We start from the raw sequence: 18,944 nt of genomic DNA on the forward strand, positions 1-18,944 counted from the left end.
CCACTGCGCCACCAGGGAAGCCCTCATTGTGGTTTTGAATTGCACTTCTCTGATGATGGGTGATGTGGAGTATCTTTTCATGTACCTGTCGGCCATTTGTATGTTTTCTTTGGGAAAAAAGTCTATATAGTTCTTCTGTTTTGTAATCAGATTTTGTTGTTATTGAGTTGTATGAGTTCTTTACATATTTTAAATAACTCCTTACCAGATATATCATTTGCAAATATCTTCCCCCATTCAGTTGATTGCCTTTTCATTTTATTGATGGTTTCCTTGCTGTGCAAAAGCTTTTTAGTTAATGTAGTCCCATTTGATGATTTTTTGCTTTTGGTGTCATATCCAAAAATTCATTGCCAAAGACCAGTGACAAGGAGTTTCATAGTATCAGGCTTCATGTTTACCTCTTTGATCCATTTTGAGTGAATTTTTATCAGTGGTGTAAGATGGGGGTCGAATTTCGTTGCTCTGCATGTGCTTATCCAGTTTTCCCAACAACATTTGTGAAGAGACTTTCCTTTCTGCTTGGGTGCTCTGGGCTCCCTTGTTGAATATATTAGTTGACTGTATATGCAGGGGTTTAATTCTGGGCTCTTTTCTGTTCCATTGGTTTATGTGTCTGTTTTTGTGCCAGTACCATACTGTTTTTATTACTGTAGCTTTGTAGTATAATTTGAAATTAAGTGTGGTACCTCCAGCTTTGTGCTCTTGCATCAGGATTACTTTGGTTATTCAGGATCTTTCATGGTTCCATATAAATTTTAGGACTTTTTTTTCTATTTCTGTAAAGAATTCCATTGGCATTTTGATGAGAATTGCATTGAAGCTATAGATTGCTTTGGATAGTATGGATATTTTAAGTCTTTTAAAAAAATTTATTTTGTTGAAGTCTAGTTGATTTACAATGTTGTGTTAGTTTCTGCTATACAGCAAAGTAATTCAGTTATACACATATACATATTCTTTTTTCATATTCTTTTCCATTATGGTTTATCACAGGATATTGAATATAGTTCTCTGTGCTATACAGTAGGACCTTGTTGTTTATCCATTCTGTATGTTAATAGTTTGCATCTGCTAATTCCAAATTCCCAATCGACCCCTCCCCCACCCCTCCCCCACCCCTCCCCCCTTGGCAACCACAAGTCTGTTCTCTGTGTCTGTGAGTCTGTTTCTGTTTCATGGATAAGTTCATTTAGGTCATATTTTAGATTCCACATATGGTAAGTGATATCATATGGTATTTTTCTACTGACTTCACTTAGTATGATAATCTCTAGGTCCATCCATGTTGCTACAAGTGGCATTATTTCATTCTTTTTTATGGCTGAGTAGTATTGCATTGTGTGTGTGTCTATAGATATATATATATATATATATATATATATATATATATATATATATATATACACACCACTAAATCCATACTATATCTTTATCCATTCATCTGTTGACGGGCACTTAGGTTGCTTCTGTGTCTTGGCTGTTGTAAATAGTGCTGCTGTGAACAGTGGGGTTCATGTATCTTTTTGAATTATAGTTTTGTCCAGATATATGCCCAGGAATGGGATTGCTGGATCACATGGTAGTTCTACTTTTAGTTTTTTAAGGAACCTCCATACTGTTTTCCATAGTGGTTGTACCAATTTACATTCCCACCAACAGTGTAGGAGGTTCCCTTTTCTCCACACCCTCTCCAGTGTTTATTATTTGTAGACTTTTTAATGATGGCCATTCTGACCAGTGTGAGGTGGTACCTCATTGTAGTTCTGATTTTCATTTCTCTAATAATTAGTGATGATGAGCATCTTTTCATGAGCCTTTTGGCCATCTGTATGTCTCCTTTGGAAGGAAAGAATTCAGGTCTTCTGCCAGACCTTTTAGCAATCTTAATTCTTCTGATCCATGAACACAGGATGTCTTTCTGCAAAGTCTTGTAGTTTTCATTGTAGAAATCTTTCATTTCCTTGATTAAATTTATTCCAATTTTATTGTTTCTGATGCTATTGTGAAGGGGAAAGATTTCTTTTTCAGATGTTTCGTCCTTAGTGTATATAGAAATGCAACTGATTCTATAAGTTGACTTTGTATACTGCAGTTTAACAAAAAATGTTTATTAGTTTCAACAGTTTTTTTTGCTTAATCTTTAGGTTTTTCTATGTACAGACTCATCATCTGCAAACAGTGACAGTTTTGCTACATCGTTCCTGATTTGGATGCTTTTTTACTTTCTTGTCTTGCCTAATCGCTGTAGCTGAGACTGTCAGTACTTTAGGTCATATTTTAGATTCCACATGTAAGTGATATTATATGGTATTTTTCTGACTGACTTCACTTAGTATGATAATCTCTAGGTCCCTCCATGTTGCTGCAAGTGGCATTATTTCACTTTTTTATGGCTGAGTAGTATTGCATTGTATGTACATACACCACTAAATCAATACCATATCTTTATCCGTTCATCTATTGATGGGCACTTAGTGGTGAGAGTGTTCTTGATCTTGGTGGAAAAGCTTTGAAATTTTCTCCATTGAGCATAATGTTAGCTGTGGGTTTGTCATATATGGCCCTTATTATGTTGAGGTTTATTCCTTTTATCCAGTCTGAGCAGGGTTTTTATCATGAAATTTTGTCAGATGTTTTTCTGCATCTGTTGAGATGACCACATGATTTTTATCTTTCATTTTACTAATGTGATGATTACATTTATTGATTTGCCTATGTTGAACTGTCTTTGCATGCTAGGGATAAACCCTACTTTTCATGGTGTATAAAAATCTTTTTGATGTGTTCTTGAGTTCAGTATGCTAATATTTTGTTGAGAATTTTTGCATGTATAGTCATCAGTGATACTGGTCTGTAGTTTGGTTTTCTTGTAGTTTCTTTATCTGGCTTCGGTATCAGGGTAAAACTGCCCTCGCAGAATGAGTTTGCAAATATTCCCTCTATTTTTTGGAAGGTTTTAAGAAGGACTGGTGTTAATTCTTTGAGTATTGGGTAGAATTTGCCAGTGAAGCCGTCTGATCCTGGGGTTTTCTGTGTTGGGAGGATTTTGATTACTGATTCAAAGACTTTGTTACTGGTCTGTTCAGATTTTCTGTATTTTTCTTGATTCAGTCGTTTGGTTGTATAATTCTGTAAACGTATTCATTTCTTCTAGGTTATCTAGTTTGTTGGCATATAATTACTCATAATAGTCTCTTATGGGCCTATGTATTTGTGTAGTAACACTTGTAATGTCTCCTTTTGTCATTTTAATTTTACATATTTGAGCCTTCTCCCTCCCTTTCTTTCTCTCCCTCTCCCTCTCTTTCTGGCTGTGTCAGGTCTTAGTTGCAACACGCGGGATCTTCGTTGCGGCATGTGGGACCTTTCATTGCAGTGCATGGGCTCCAGAGCACGTGGGCTTAGTTGCCCCACGGCATGTGGGAATCTTAGTTCCCTGACCAGGGATTGAACCTGCGTCCCGTGCATTGGAAGGCAGATTCTTTACCACTGGACCACCAGGGAAGTCCCTCTTTTTTCTTAGTGTGAATAAAGGTTTGTCCATTTTGTTTATCTATCTTTTGTCAGTGTACATGAAGCTTTGGTTTGCTGTGGCGCAACTGGCTGTTTTAAGAGCAGTTACTGCTAAATGATTATCGATTTTATCTTTTTTGTCGATCCTTTCTATTTGTTTTTCTGGTCTCTATTTTATTTATTTCCAGTCTGATCTTTTTCCTCCTGATAGCAGCAAGTTGACGTGGGGCAGGCTCACCAACTCCCTTGGCTTCACAGCCCTCTCTGAGGTCCTGTGAAGCTATTCTCTTCTCTGAAGAACAGGTGGGTAGAAATCTACTGGGTGGTCTGGTGTAAGGTGTAGAGTCACTTTTGTTTGTTTATGAATGACCAGTTTAGCTATAAATAAAAGGAGAGAGAAAACAGGAGCAACACATGCCACCGTGATGCTGATGTTGCTGGTCTTCAAGACTTTGAATCTCGTGTTTTTACCTTACTTATACCATACTGATTACCCCCCAAAATATGGGAGGGTAATTTGGGATACATGAGTTGTTTCTCAACATAAATTACCTAGATAGATAGCTGTCTGGTAGCTACTGTGTAATATTGAGTATTTGCTATGTGCCAGGTACTGTGTTACATGATTAATAGAGGTCGATATAGTATCAGACTGGGGATTTGAACCTAAGAGGCTTTGCATTTTCTTTTGTCCTGTGGTGGCTTAGAGGTATACACATACTTAAAATAATGTATAATATTTATTAATTATAATATGAATATTACATATTATTTTAAATACTCTAAAACATGCATAGTGAATTCTGGTCCTTAGGTCCCAATGACAAGGATAAAAGTAAAGAGGGTTTACCAGCTCTGGTATTACCGGGTAGGAATGAATACTGGACCTAACTAACTCAGTCACCTGAAATCTTTCTACCACCCACTTCTTGCAGCAAGAAGTCACTGTTGCCAACAACTACATTGCTCCTTTTACACGGCCTGTAAAATGTCAGGATCTGAAGCAAGCTGTAGAGCGCATGGACTGTATTTTACAGAGGACCAAACAGGTCACAGAGTTTATCAGCAGGAGTAAGAAATATCTGGGACTAGAAGCACAGATCTTTGTCCCCAAGACTGAAGTTCTTTCTACTCTATCAAGTTCACTTTTCAAGGTTTCTTTCATTGTTCTTGAAAGTTGATTCTGGCTGCTTCTACCCCTAGAGAGGGCTTTGTGTCACCCGCATCAGAAGATGTTCTGATTGATTGATTCTTAAAGCATGTCTTAAAATAGTCTGAGTGACTACTTTTATTCCAGAAAATCTGTTCTTTTCTCAAGCGTTCCTCCTAATATTATGTTTTTGTTCTAGGCACCAAACCAAGAGTTTCACGTACATTATCTAACATGTTTCTTCAATTCCTGGGGGTCTGACAGGGAAGGTGCAACCCTGAGGACCAGGTAGGGAATCCTGAGAACCTCTTGGGCAGTTTTACTATGTAGTGTGTAGAATTATGTAAGGAATTCTAGCCAGTTAGATGTTGGTTTTGTGTTTGTACTGATTGATAGGCCTCCAAATGATGTTTTGGGGAAAAAAGGCAGACAGGCCTTACCCTATCTTTGGTAAGAAACTACTGTCCCATGACAAGAGGTCTGTCTAAACCAGCTCTCACCCTGAGCTTTGTACTCTAAACAAAAAGAAGTAATTAGTGATGACCCTATGGAATTGAGTATTTGGACAACTGCCTGTTGTCCCCCGTTGTCCCAGCTCCTACTTTCTTTTTTTCTATTCTTAACCTTATTATCCCCCTTCTCATCAAACCTTGGCATCATATTCTTCTTGGTAAACCTTATTTTGTCTTTTCTAACACCTCCATTAGATAACTTATGATTAGGACATTGTGAGCCTAACAGATAAAAAGCAATTCTGCTACCACAACTGTTACAATTTACTACATTATATTGCTATAGATTATAATCAATGGTGCATTTTCCAACTACTGTTGATTTAGCTGTGTGTGTATGTAAAATCAGCACATCCCCTGATGTTTTAGAGAAGAGTTCCCTCATTCCGTATTAAGAAGGAGGCTTTTTCTGCAGTGAGCTAAATACTCCCTCCCTTTTTTTTGATAGCACGGTGCTCACCTCCTTTTAGGAAGATGTCCAGGCAACCATGAAGGCCCCCAAAGACCTCTAGGGAGGGAGGATTTAGGCAACTTGCTTTTAAGTCTAGAAAAAGGGTGTGGTGTCACCACAGTAAAGCTGATCAATAGAAAGTGGTTTTTCTCAAGGAGCCTACTGTGCACAGAGCTTTGGGCCCTGGTACCAACACTTCGAGATTGTACCTTTATGGCAATAGGAGCCCTGTCTATCCTGTCCTAGTTACATAATGTGAACCAGGGCCCCCCACTGGTTTCTTTGAGACAAAGCAGAATCCTTTTTTTCCCCCTTTATCTTTCTAATAATCAACCTGGTCTGAATCTTCAGTTTACATGTTCTTCCCTGGTTGAGCCCCACTTTTCTCAGAGTCTGAAAAAAAGGAAAAGAGGGTACCTGTTCCAGCTCTTGGTAGGTTGGGAGTCTGAGGTGACGGAGCTCCTCCTTTGATTTTATGAGGGATTCTTTATTCTCCCACTTGACGAAAGCCCGCTTTCTGACCAAGACTGGGCTGGGGCATGGAGATGTAGTGCTGGGAAGTACATACAGAGTATCCTGGGCCGTCTTCCTTGGGGAAGATAGCACAAAGTGACTGGAAGGGCCCTCACTGCCAAGCCAAGACAGTGCTTCAGTCTGGGTGGCCTTGTGGGCAACAGTCCTCTTCAACCGAACAGAAATCTTCTGTGAGGACACTCCCATGAGCATGATGGTCCGATCCTTACTTTCTTCATTGTGTTCCACAGCCTCCCCATTAGGGAATGTGAAAGGTCCTTCCTCTGGTGCTGTAGGAAGGTACGTGACATGTTAGTACTTTGGCTCAGAAGAGCAGAGACTCAATATTGACACATTAGTTTCAAATGAGACTTTTCTTATTGGTACAGGAGTTCCATAGGCCCAAAGTGGACTCATTTTCAAGCAGGCAGTTTAGGGGGTAAGGGGGCTGAAATCCAGGGGCCTTGCTGGCCAAGCTATGGCCACTGGTGTCAGGCTGCATCCACCCTGAGGAAAGGCCATCCTTAAAGGCTCCTTTTCTGTTGCTTTTTTCTATTTGCTTGCTTTCTTTTGCTCCCCAAAAGGTAGCGTGCCTAAGATTCCGTCCCAAGCTTTCTGTATATCTAGGGTTTATATTTACCATTTAATAGATAACAGTGATAACCAGTAGTCGGTTTTTTCACTACAAGCAGACCTTGCCAAATAGCACTTCTACAGCAATTTTCATTTGTTGCCCATGATACACCTATGTTTAACCTACCTATTAGTCTACTTCCTGGCAGTCCTCCTCTTGTCACTATTGGGCAAAGCTCTGGGGACTGGGGAGAGATGGTCTGGAGAAGAGAAACCTCTAGGTGCAGCCCCTTTCCAGGCTTCACTCTGAGGCCGCAGACCTTCATGGTGCTCTCTGCCACTTTTCTCCCAAGAAAGTCTGCATTGTGTGTGACAGAATTGTGGTGTCCACAGGTGAAATGGAACTCTTAAAATACAGGGTGCATAATATACAGGCATGTTTGTGGTGGTTTTTATTACAAGTAGGAAGGATAAAGGTAATCTTTCCTCCCCGAAAACCATATTCTTCTATCTTCACTTCCCAAGATGAACATTCCCAGTGCTTGCTTACCATGGTGCAGATCTTTGGCTCCCAATGAGCAAAGGTTGGACGTTGGCCCCACAGAGGTGCTGTTCTCTGTGGGAGCTGTTGAGTTCTTGGCTCGCTTCTTGCACTCGAACACAACCAGGTCTTTGCATTGTTTGTGGCAGTTCATCCCGCAGTCTGTGGACAAGACACCCTGATCAGGAAGTCTTTCACTTTCTCCTCCAGGGTCTCAAAACCACATGCATGCAGTGCTCTCGTCACACATGCCTGTCCTGTCTTCTGGAGCTAGGACACTTAACACTTCCATTGAACTTAGCATTCTTCTCACTGGGTTGTTCTTCTCACAACCTTGTCACAGCCCTTATGAGTCTGGGAATCAGAAGTGGCATCCTGCTCTCCTAGACAGAAGTGGTGTTTTTCTTGGTCATCCTGCACATACTGCCTACTCTAAGGAGACCCTGGAGGCTCCCAGCTGTTAGGTCTTATTCTTTCTTCCTTGCAGTAAAAGGTCTTTTCTCCTTTACTCCTGAACTTTTCTAGTCATAAGGAAGGACAATTATCCTGGGATATCTACTGATAAAAGGAAAGCTGACAAGGGCCTTTGGTAATCACTTATCTTTTGTTTCAGAAGTGATTCTGTGCCTGTCTTTGGGGACCCATGACCATATGAGAGCATAATCTACCAGTCATCCCTATTTCCAGGGCAAACAAGGCAAAGTGAGGCTCTTGTAATGAGCTGCATAACTAGTCAGTCACCCAGATTCCTCTCTTCTTTGTGGTGGCAATCACTCTCAGGGGGTGCTCTAGGGAAGCCAGTTTGAAGATGAGGTTGTGAGGTGTGCTGAGAAGCTGTGGACTGAATGGACAACTACTATGGGTAGAGCGACAACACACTGGACAAAGCTGGGCCTTACCTTTACACCGATACCCCTGTTTGATCACTCCCCAGAGCTGTGGGACAAAGAAGAGACAGTTAGAATGCACCATAGGTCCTTCATCTACCTGGCAGGAGGCTAGACATCCATTCTTTGTTTTCCCTCATTCTGCTCTACCTCAAGTGGGAAGGAAACCCCATTTATCTCTCATGTGTCTTAATCCCTCCTGGCCTTAAACTGAAAACAGGAAAAGTTTGTGCTGATCAGAGGTAAATGTTCTCAAGAAGCTTACTACAGTGGATTTATGACCCAGGTCTGAAGTGGATGAATCACAGGACAAATAGGCTTCTTGAGACTCCAAACTAAAGAGCAAGTATACAGAATCCTGGGGTCACAACTCAGTTTAGGAGGAAACTGTTGGTCGGGGTGGGACAGGGGAGGGGCAGAGCCCAAGTGACTTCTTAAAAGGCAGTTCCTTTTGAAGGGGTGAGGATGTCTCATATTTCTCTTTTCTAACAGCATATGGATATAATACTTTAAAAGTATATCCCAAATTCAACATTTCCTCACCATTTATCCCAGGCCCTTCTACCAGAGGAGAAAATAAACCAGGAAGAAACGGGAAAAGATGAGTGCAAGTAAAACCCATGCATTTGAGGAGGAGGTTATTGTAGGTGTTTGCTTAGGCTCTAGGCAGGAAGAGTTGATAAAGGTGCATGAGGTCTGTACCTGGCTTAATCACTTTAAACTGTCTCATACCCCTCCCCACGTTCAACCCCAAAGCACTCTGAGAACAACTCACAAATCCAGCACAGTTGTCACAGAAAGTGGGCTTCAGGTAGGTTGTCTCTTGGAAGTTGTGAGGAAAGCCCAGGCCCAGCTTGGAGTAGATGGAGCTGGCCCTCATGAAGTAGGCAGTGATCTCTTCTCTGCTGATGAGACCTTCCCTGCCCGCAAATGAGAGAGAAGGATGTGAGCGGGGCTGGGTAGCAAGGCAGCTTCTAGCCTTAGAAACTCACTCTCTTTGTATCCTTGAGGGGTAGTACAGTATGTATTACCTGACACTTACTTCCATGAGCCCTCCTTTTAATAAGGATGTCTGGGTAGCATGTGTAAGGAGGTGAGATGGCATTACTCATTTCCACAGAGTCACTCTTTGGCTAAACCAGGTTTTCCTAACTAACTTAACCACTATCCACAAGACTTGAAAAAGAAGTGATGGAAATGTGGGTATAGGGAAATATCTTATGCTGAGGTTTCTGACTTTAGACAGCACCTACTATATAACTGTAACCCACCAACCAAACATTTGGTTTCACACAGAGAACCAACTTCTTGAGAAAAGTAAGTATGCAAAATATTAGTAAATATTAGTTGTTCCTCATAATCTGTAAGGACAAAGCAAGAAGGAAGACTAAACTTTTTCTTACTTACAGTTGACTAGACTATTCCTAAACTGGCAGAATTATGGAGTCTTTGCATTTAAAACATGCATTTTTCATGGTAAAGCCGGACAGGCATAGCACTGAGATTCATTAAGTGACCACATCAGCAACACATCTGAGTTTACAAATTCTTCTAGTGACACACCCATAAAGCGTTCTTACCAACAGGTTCACAGCCATATATTCCCATACACAAACCCTCACCTGTCTTTGTCCATCACACAGAAGGAAAATGGAAAACTCGCAGCAATCTTTTCAAATTCTTCCTGGGAAATGTATCCATCCTGGTCATGATCATAGTTCTTGAATACAGACTGTGAAAAAGGAGTTTCTTTGGTGATTACGAAAGAGAAACCAATCATAGCCAAATGACAAAGGGGCCAGAACACCTCAGTCTAAGTGAGAGGAACAAGGAAACCTGCTCCTTAAGCTGCTGCCGAGATTCAGTGGGCCACATCCCAGGTCTCTGCAGGTACCAGCATCTGGAGGGTGGCCAGATGCTTTCAATTCCATTAGCATGTCAATATGCCCTCACCCCAGCTGCTCTGTACTCCTAGCTCACTGCACTGGGGGATGTTCCCCCTTCACTCTGCCCTTTCTTCACTGCACAGCTCAGATTGCCACTTCTCTGTGTAGCTTCTACTAACAGCCCAGTCGGAAGTGCTCCCTACCCCCTCTTAATCCTCTACCAATTGTTCTGTCACTTGCTGGCTCGTTCTTTTCTTGTTACACTGGAATGGTCCACAGGATAAATGTAGAAATATGAAGGTATACCCCTCCTCAGCATTTAGCACAGTGAATTGAATCAAGCAGTGTCACACTTTTCAGTTTTAGATTCTCATCACCCTTACTTACACTCAAATCTTTTCCAACCTCTCTCTGCCCCCAAATCAACTGACAACCTTTAAATATATGATCTCTTGCTAGGCCTTTAAGAGGTACACCTCCCCCCAGAAGAGGCCAAAGTGTGTTGGCAAAATGTAACTTCTGAACTGTTCTGCAGCCACAATATGAGAAGTAACTGGTTCCCTGTGCTCACATAGGAACGAGTTTCAAGTTTCTTACCTTTGTGTTTCTACCACTGTGCTCCCCTCTCCCCATACACAACACTAAGCCAGGCAATGCCTTGCTTTTCATCTGTGCAAACACAGCTGTACTTACATCTACCATCCTCTGGACGTGTTTGCTTATGGTCTTTGGATCAGGTTTGGGAGATACTCCAGAGGCCCAGTCCACAACTACTGGTGGCTTTGAAGGTGTTAGTGGCTAAAATGAAATATTCAGAGAAATCCCCATGACTATAATGCAATGCTATAACCTTAAGCTCCTTCCTTTCCCATTACCTGGTAGCTGCAGCTGTGGACAACCCTCAACTATGTGCAGTGGCAAGGAGCAGAGGGCCCGCACGTAACTGAAATCTAGAACAGTAACCTTGCCTAACACAAGTGTTGTGCTTTAACACAAGTGTTGTGCTTTACAGTTTATAAAGAGCTCCTCACATACATTGTCTCCATCTAAGATAATTTAAAATTTTCAATATGCCTGGAGTTTCACTTCCCTCTCTATTAAAGCTTTTGTTGAAGCTATCAACAAAGAGTAAAGTAGATCATTTAAATTTTCTCTTTCTAAAGCAACTACAGAAAGAACAACAAACAAAACCCAGTTAGTAGAAGGAGAGAAATCATAAAGATCAGAGCAGAAATAAATGAGATAGAGATGAAGAAAACAATAGCAAAGATCAATGAAACTAAAAGCTGGTTCTTTGAAAAGATAAAATTGATAAACCTTTAGCCAGACTCATCAAGAAAAAGAGGGAGAGGGCTCAAATCAATAAAGTTAGAAATGAAAAAGAAGTTGCAACTGACACCACAGAAATACAGACTACTACAAACAACTCTGTGCCAATAAAATGGACAACCTAGAAGAAATGGACAAATTCTTAGAAAGATACAAGCTTCCAAGACTGAACCAGGAAGAAATAGAAAATATGAACAGACCAATCTCAAGTACTGAAATTGAAACAGTGATTTAAAAACTTCCAACAAACAAAAGTCCAGGACCGGATGGCTTCACAGGTGAATTCTATCAAACAAAAAAAAAACAAAAAAAGAGTTTAACACCTGTCCTTCTCAAACTCCTCCAAAATATTGCAGTGGAAGGAACACTCCCAAGCTCATTCTAGGAGGCAACCATCACCCTGATACCAAAACCAGACAAAGATACCCCCCGCCGACCGCAAAAAAAAGAAAGAAATTACAGGCCAGTATCACTGATGAACACAGATGCAAAAACTCAACAAAATATCAATACTAGCAAACCGAATCTAATAATACATTAAAAGGATCATACACCATGATCAAATAGGATTTATCCAGGGATACAAGGATTTTTCAATATCTGCAAATCAATCAGTGTGATACACCACATTAACAAACTAAAGAGTAAAAATCATATGATGATTTCAATAGATGCAGTTAAAAGCTTTTGACAAAATTCAACACCCATTTATGATAAAAACTCTCCAGAAAGTGGGCATAGAGGGGACCTACCTCAACATAATAAAGGCCATATATGACAAACCCACAGCTAACACCGTTCTCAATGGTGAAAAGCTGAAAGCATTCCCTCTAAGATCAGGAACAAGACAAGGATGTCCACTGTCTCCAGTTTTATTCAACATAGTTTTGGAAGTTCTAGCCATGGGACTCAGAGAAGAAAAATAAAAGGAATCCAAATTGGAAAAGAAGTAAAACTATCACTGTTTGCAGATGACATGGTACTTACTATACACAGAACATCCTAAAGATTCTACCAGGAAACTACTAGATCTCATCAGTGCATTTGGTAGTTTCAGGATACAAAATTAATACACAGAAATCTCTTGCATTCCTACACACTAACAATGAAAGATCAGAATGAGAAATAAAGGAAACAACATAATTTACCATCGAATCAAAAGAATACCTAGGAATAAACCTACCTAAGGAGACAAAACACCTGTACTCCGAAAACTATAAGACACTGGTGAAAGCAACTGAGGATGACACAAACAGATGGAAAGATATACCATGTTCTTGCATTGGAAGAATAAATATTTTCAAAATGACTATATCACCCAGAGTAATCTACAGATTCAATGTAATCCCTATCAAATTACCAATGGCATTTTTCACAGAACTAGAACAAAAAATTTTAAAATTTGTATGGAAACACAAAAGACCTCAAATAGCCAAAGCAATCCTGAGAAAGAAAAACGGAGCTGGAGGAATCAGGCCCCCTGACTTCAGACTATACTACAAAGCTACAGTAATCAAAACAGTATGGTATTGGTGCAAAAACAGAAATATAGATCAATGGAACAGGATAGAAAACCCAGAAATAAACCTATACACCTATGGTCAATTAATCTATGATAAAGGAGACAAGAATATACAGTGGAGGAAAGACAGTCTCTTCAATAAGTGGTGCTGGGAAAACTGGACAGCTATGTATAAGAGAATGAAATTAGAACATTCTCTAACACCATACACAAAAATAAACTCAAAACAGATCAAGACCTAAATGTAAGGCTGGACACTATAAAACTCTTGGAAGGAAACATAGGCAGAACACTCTTTGACATAAATCGCAACAAGATCTTTTTTGATCCACCTCCTAGAGTAATGAAAATTAAAAAAAAATAAACTGGGATCTAATTAAACTTAAAGGCTTTTGCACAGCAAAGGAAACCATAAAAAACAAAAACACAGCCCACAGAATGGGAGAAAATATTTGCAAATGAAGTGGCTGACAAAGGATTAATCTCCAAAATAAACAACTCATGCAGCTCTATATCAAACAAAGCCACAAACGACCCAATCAAAAAATGGGCAGAAGATCTAAATAGACATTTCTCCGAAGAAGACATACAGATGGCCAAAATTCACATGAAAAGATGGTCAGCATCACTAATTATCAGAGAAATGCAAATCAAAACCACCATGAGGTATCACCTCACACTGGTCAGAATGGCCATCATCAAAATGTCTACAAACAATAAATGCTGGAGAGGGTGTGGAGAAAAGGGAACCCTCCTACACTGTTGGTGGGAATGTAAATTGGTACAACCACTATGGAGAACAGTTAAAAGCTAAAAATAGAGCTACCATATGATCCAGCAATCCCACTCCTGGGCATATATCTGGAGAAAACCATAATTCGAAAAGATACATGCACTCCAGTGTTCACTGCAGCACTATTTACAATAGCCAGGACATGGAAGCAACCTAAATGTCCATTGACAGAAGAAAGGATAAAGAAGATGTACGTATATATGATGGAATATTACTCAGCCATAAAAAAGAATGATATAATGCCCTTTGCAACAACATGGATAGACCTAGAGATTATCATACTAAGTAAGTCAGACAAATATCATATATCACTCATATGTGGAATCTAATTTTAAAAATGATACAAATGAACTTATTTACAAAACAGAAACATACTTACAGATATCAAAAACAAACTTATGGTTACCAAAGGGGAAATGTTGGGGGGAGGGATAAATCAGGAATTTGGGATTAACATACACACACTACTATATATAAAACAGATAACCAACAAGGACCTACTGTATAGCACAGGAAACTTTACTCAATGTTCTGTGATAACCTATATGAGAAAAGAATCTGAAAAAGAATATATGTATACGTATAACTGAATCACTTTGCTGTACACCTGAACAGCAGGTACACTCCAGTAACATTAAAAAAAATTTTTCCTCTCTGTTCTCTACTTACTATTTAGTAGAGACAAGGATGAGGAGAAAAATAGCTAAAAGGCAGGAAGACACGCAAGAAAAAAAAACAAGAAGTGAGGCCTAGACAGGCTGAGATGGAATCCATTCCTAAGTATCTGAGACTTGGCCCAAATTAAAATCTCTTCGAAAAATGAAAGAAGGTCCCCTTTTCGTTGGAATGCCCTCCAACACCCTGAAACCTGCTGAACATGTTCAGTGAATATCTTTGGTTACAATAGTATGCTAGAACTTGGTCTTTCTGTATAGAAACAATGAAATTTAGCCATCTGAACAGATAAGCTGAATTTCTCATGTACAGGCAACTCTCTACCCTTGAGTACCACTTGCTTGGAGCTGGGGAGCTGCCCAGGAGACTGTGGGAATTACTGGTTCTTCAGAAGGAAGACTGAAATTATTTCACCTGCCTGTAGGAAGCCAGGGCCAGATAACCTGTGAAGTCCCTACTGTGCAGCCAGGACTGTGCACAGGACTTCTCATCATAAGAGGTCAAAAGACCCAGCAGACTGCTCTTTCTGACCCACGTGAATACAAGACGTGGGGGCTTTTCTATCTACCAAGTTGAAAGTCCTCTGAAGCTGAGCATCTGATGAATATACATATCATTATCATCAACAAATCATGAAGAGAAACAACTGCCTTGAGGACACTTTATAATTAATAGGAGGGAGAGGTCACTCCAGCCTACCATGCTATATCCTTTCTCTAACTAGTAAACCACTGGCTGATTCCCCCACTCCTTCTGACACTCATGGCATGTAGTTATTTACTGTTCACATATTAGTCTTATCCCCTCGAGTTGTGTACAAACTCTTTATGGTCAGGAACTATTCCTAATACATATGCTGAAGCTTTTCTTATTCCTAGCACAATGTTGGGCACATAGTAAAAAGATAATCTGCTTTTTAACCTGAACTAAAGTCCATTCCAAGATGGATGACCTTGATGAGAGGCTTGTAAAGCACCTGTTACACATGGGCGTCTTACTATGAAAAACTCACGGGGGCTTTGTGGTTCCTGGGCTCCCGGGCATAAGAAAGCTCGTAGATTTCGTCTTCAGTGTAGTAGAGATCTAGGGATAACTGCAGATCAAAGGAGAACAGAGTTAATTGCTAGGATGCTGTTTGCCTTTCCCAGGGCCGATGTGTTTCTTTCTTGGTTCTTCCTCTCTAGTGGTTTACCCTTTTAGGCTGTAAGTCATTTGTTTTTAAAAATTCACAAAATTTTGGGGGTATAACATCTACCATTGCAGTAGGGCAAGCGTTAGTTTTTGTTAAAGTATTTTTAAACTTTGGAGAAGTCTCAAGATGCCCACTTTTAAACTATGGTTTAATAGCTAAGCTTCTAGGCAGAGCTTAGGCCAAAGGCCCTATCTAGTCAGATGGTCCACACCTCACGTGTTCTCTCCCAAAGCAGACGGATGATCTGAAGGGACAGTTTGCATGGCCTGATACCATTAAAGTTTGATTCCAGCAACAGAACCCAGTTTAAATGAGAACAGGTAATATCAAACAATATTAAGAGTTTCATATAAGAAAAACTTTAGAGGAGAGAGGTCTTAGAAATAATCTTGTTCCTAATCTGGATTCTGTGGATGGGCTTCAGGGGGTTCAGAACTCAAAAACATCCATATTTTTTAGTATATATGGCTTACGTATATTTTGGGAGGGAAATGCTTAGTTTTCCTCACAGAATTTGTGAACCAAGAAAGTTAAGGTTCAGTGCCTCTTTCCTCAGATAATGCGGGTGAACCAAGAAAGTTAAGGTTCAGTGCCTCTTTCCTCAGATAATGCGGTCTAAGGCTGAAACTAGCCAAGGTCACCTGGACAATTAGCAAAAGGGCTGGGATTAGACACCAGCTGGATGCAAAGCCTGAGGCACTATCAGAATAATCCTGTGAGGTAGGAAGAGGCTACAGTGATTATTCCGTTCTGCAAAAAAAGCAGATTAAAAATTGTCTAATTTTAGAACTGAAAGAGAAGGGAGAAGTCATCGCAGAGATGAATCCCTCTGATTTTACAGAGAAGGAAACAGAGAGAGTTATGTGCCCACAGTCAGTCACACAGCTGGTGAACTACAGAATCACAGGTCTGGAAGGGAGTTCATCTGATCTCACCCCCCACCCAAAGTGCAAATCCTGGTCTCCTGCATCACAAGTGTTCGCCTGCCCTTGGCTTAAATGTCTCTGGGATCCAAGCCAGTGGTAGCAGGACCCAAATAATGAACCTATTTTTTCCTTTTTTTTTAAACTCAATGCCTTGTCCTTTTTTTAAATGAAAACCGACTGTCTCCAATCTCTTACCAAGCCTTGTATCCTGATTTGCTATCAGCTCCTCCCAGAGAGCTTAGGACTGGCTTTTGTAGGGGGAGGGGAACACTCCTAGAGGTCCAAAGGGCATGGTGCTTAAGAGCACAGCCCCGGAGTCCCACCACCCGGGTCTGAGCCCAGGATCTGCTGCTTAATAACGTGTGGCTTCTGGAAAGTTACGTCTTTGTGCCTCAGAATCCCCATCCATAAAATGGAGGTAATGAGAGTATCCACTTCATAGAGTTCTTGTGAGGCTTAACTGAGCTGATCTTTGATGAGGTAGCGCTCAGTAATTTGTCTCCCATGGAGCCTCACCGTCAGCAGGTGCACCAGGTCCTTGTTGGCCTCCAGGGGTGGGGCCACCTCTTGCAGCTGGACCAGTTCATTGATATGATTGTAAAGGGCCAGCAGCTTGTGGACGTTCACCTTCCCCTCCTCCAGATAGTCGGGCATGGCTTCATACAGGGAGATGAGGTCCTTGAGGTGTACCCCCAGGATGGGGATCTTGAAGTGGGTGCACTCCCCGTAGGCACGCCGGTAGTTGTCATAGTTTCTGCAGGAGGACAGCAGCTCGGTCATCTCACCCAGAACCTACAAAGCAGAGGAAGGGAGCCAGTCACAGGTACCATCCAGGCAGGCTGCGTTTCTGCAGCGGCTGCCTTTTACTCTCAGCTCCTACCATAATTTCACCCCATCCCTGATTTGTCAGGCAGGGGGTGGTCCACCTAAAGGTGTAGATTCTGACTCCCCAGTTAAAACTCCAGCTTATGTCAAACATCGCAGAGTAGATTTAGAAAACGCAAGCTGTGCTTTACAACATAACTGGAAAATTCTAGATGAGGTTTGTTTTTTTTTTTTTTTTTTTTTGCGGTACGCGGGCCTCTCACTGTTGTGGCCTCTCCCGTTGCGGAGCACAGGCTCCGGACGCGCAGGCTCAGCGGCCATGGCTCACGGGCCCAGCTGCTCCGCGGCATGTGGGACACTCCCAGATCGGGGCACGAACCCATGTCTCCTGCATCGGCAGGCGGACTCTCAACCACTGCGCCACCAGGGAAGCCCCTAGATGAGGTTTTATTTACCATTTTTATGCTAAAATTGTTCTTTAAAAAAATAAGCACACGATAAAAAAGATTTTAAAAGTACAAGAGTATACAGTGCATAGTAAGTGTCTCTCTGACTTCTACCCCAAGCCACGCAGTCCCCTTCCCTAGTGTCTTCCGAATGATTCCAAAGACACTGCACCGCACAACACTTCAAGTGTGCTGCCCACGCAGCTGGCACGGGGAAGCGTGTTTCCAGCGTGGCGCTTCAGTCACCTGTCAAGTGGTGTTATTCCTTATGCTGCGCTCTGTGGGCCTTGGCTCGGTGAGTCTCAAGATGGGCCTATGCCTAGGAAGCAGGTGACATTCCACCCATGACCGAAACCCTAGATAGGGAGACTGAACAGACTAGACCAATTCCCAGCAATGGACCTGAGAGAGGACGAGGCAGAGGCCGTGGGGGGCTCTGCGTTAGAGCCTGTGCTCTGCCGTGGCCAGAGGGCGTGTGGCCGCTCCCAGCACAGCAAGGGCACAGCCAGGTCTGCTGTTCCTTCCAGTGCACCTGCTTTAAGTCAGCACGCAGTTCACAGAACCCCACCCCCACGTGTGGTGACCGGCCTTCTCAGAAGCAAAGACAGGAAGGACAGACTCACGTCACAACACAAAACAACCACTTTAAACACTGTGCTGGAAATTCCTGTAATAAAATCGTGGCCTAAAGTACCCTTTCTCCCGATGAAGAGCTTGAGGTCTGGGAGTCAGCCCCCGGCAGCCATGTGGCTGCCAAGAGAGCCTCCTCACACACCTCTAAGGAAACAGGGCGCGCGAGTGTGGAGTGTGGGAAATGCTCACAAGACGAGAGACTAGCAGCAAAGATGACAAAGGTATTTTTGTTCCCCTTGGAAGGTGACATAAACTACTGCAGGACACTAGCTTTAATTCTGGACTTAGGAATTCACTATGCAGACCACCCCGAAGGTCAAGCAGCTACAGACAGGAAGCACTGCTATGGGGGGACCCCAAGCTGCAGAGCAGCAAGCTACATCTCGTAAACGAAATGACACGAAGGCCCTTGAAATTCTGTGATTCTCTCCCTCCGAGACACAGGCAGTCTTCAGTTGTTCTGCCAGCTCCCAGCCAGCACTATGAGGGAATTATAAGGTGACCAGACCACTGGGAGGTGGGGGTGGAGCGGTGTCCCCAGACCCCAGCATTGTCAGAGCAAGGATGATTAATA

The 18,944-nt window shown here is 41.7% G+C and overlaps 1 protein-coding gene across 13 annotated transcripts in view; it reads right to left on the reverse strand.

Annotated features, from left to right (window-relative positions):
- The window catches only part of RASGRP1 (RAS guanyl releasing protein 1), a 1,027,205-nt gene that overhangs the window by 3,739 nt on the left and 1,004,522 nt on the right, over positions 1-18,944 (reverse strand). For 10 of the 13 annotated variants that reach the window (XM_073800719.1, XM_073800720.1, XM_073800725.1 and 7 more), the window contains 9 exons: positions 16,983-17,258; positions 15,361-15,441; positions 10,723-10,827; positions 9,766-9,875; positions 8,919-9,063; positions 8,156-8,192; positions 7,266-7,418; positions 6,903-7,073; positions 6,047-6,432 (listed from right to left, as the gene is read on the reverse strand). In XM_073800719.1, the coding sequence (XP_073656820.1) occupies positions 6,047-6,432; positions 6,903-7,073; positions 7,266-7,418; positions 8,156-8,192; positions 8,919-9,063; positions 9,766-9,875; positions 10,723-10,827; positions 15,361-15,441; positions 16,983-17,258 (1,464 nt within the window). The remainder of the gene's footprint in view (positions 1-6,046; positions 6,433-6,902; positions 7,074-7,265; positions 7,419-8,155; positions 8,193-8,918; positions 9,064-9,765; positions 9,876-10,722; positions 10,828-15,360; positions 15,442-16,982; positions 17,259-18,944) is intronic. The other 3 variants (XM_033851436.2, XM_019935271.3, XM_019935272.3) reach the window with 3 other exon arrangements.

This window comes from Tursiops truncatus, chromosome 2 (assembly GCF_011762595.2).
Source record: "Tursiops truncatus isolate mTurTru1 chromosome 2, mTurTru1.mat.Y, whole genome shotgun sequence".
NCBI classification, from domain to species: Eukaryota; Metazoa; Chordata; class Mammalia; order Artiodactyla; family Delphinidae; genus Tursiops; species Tursiops truncatus.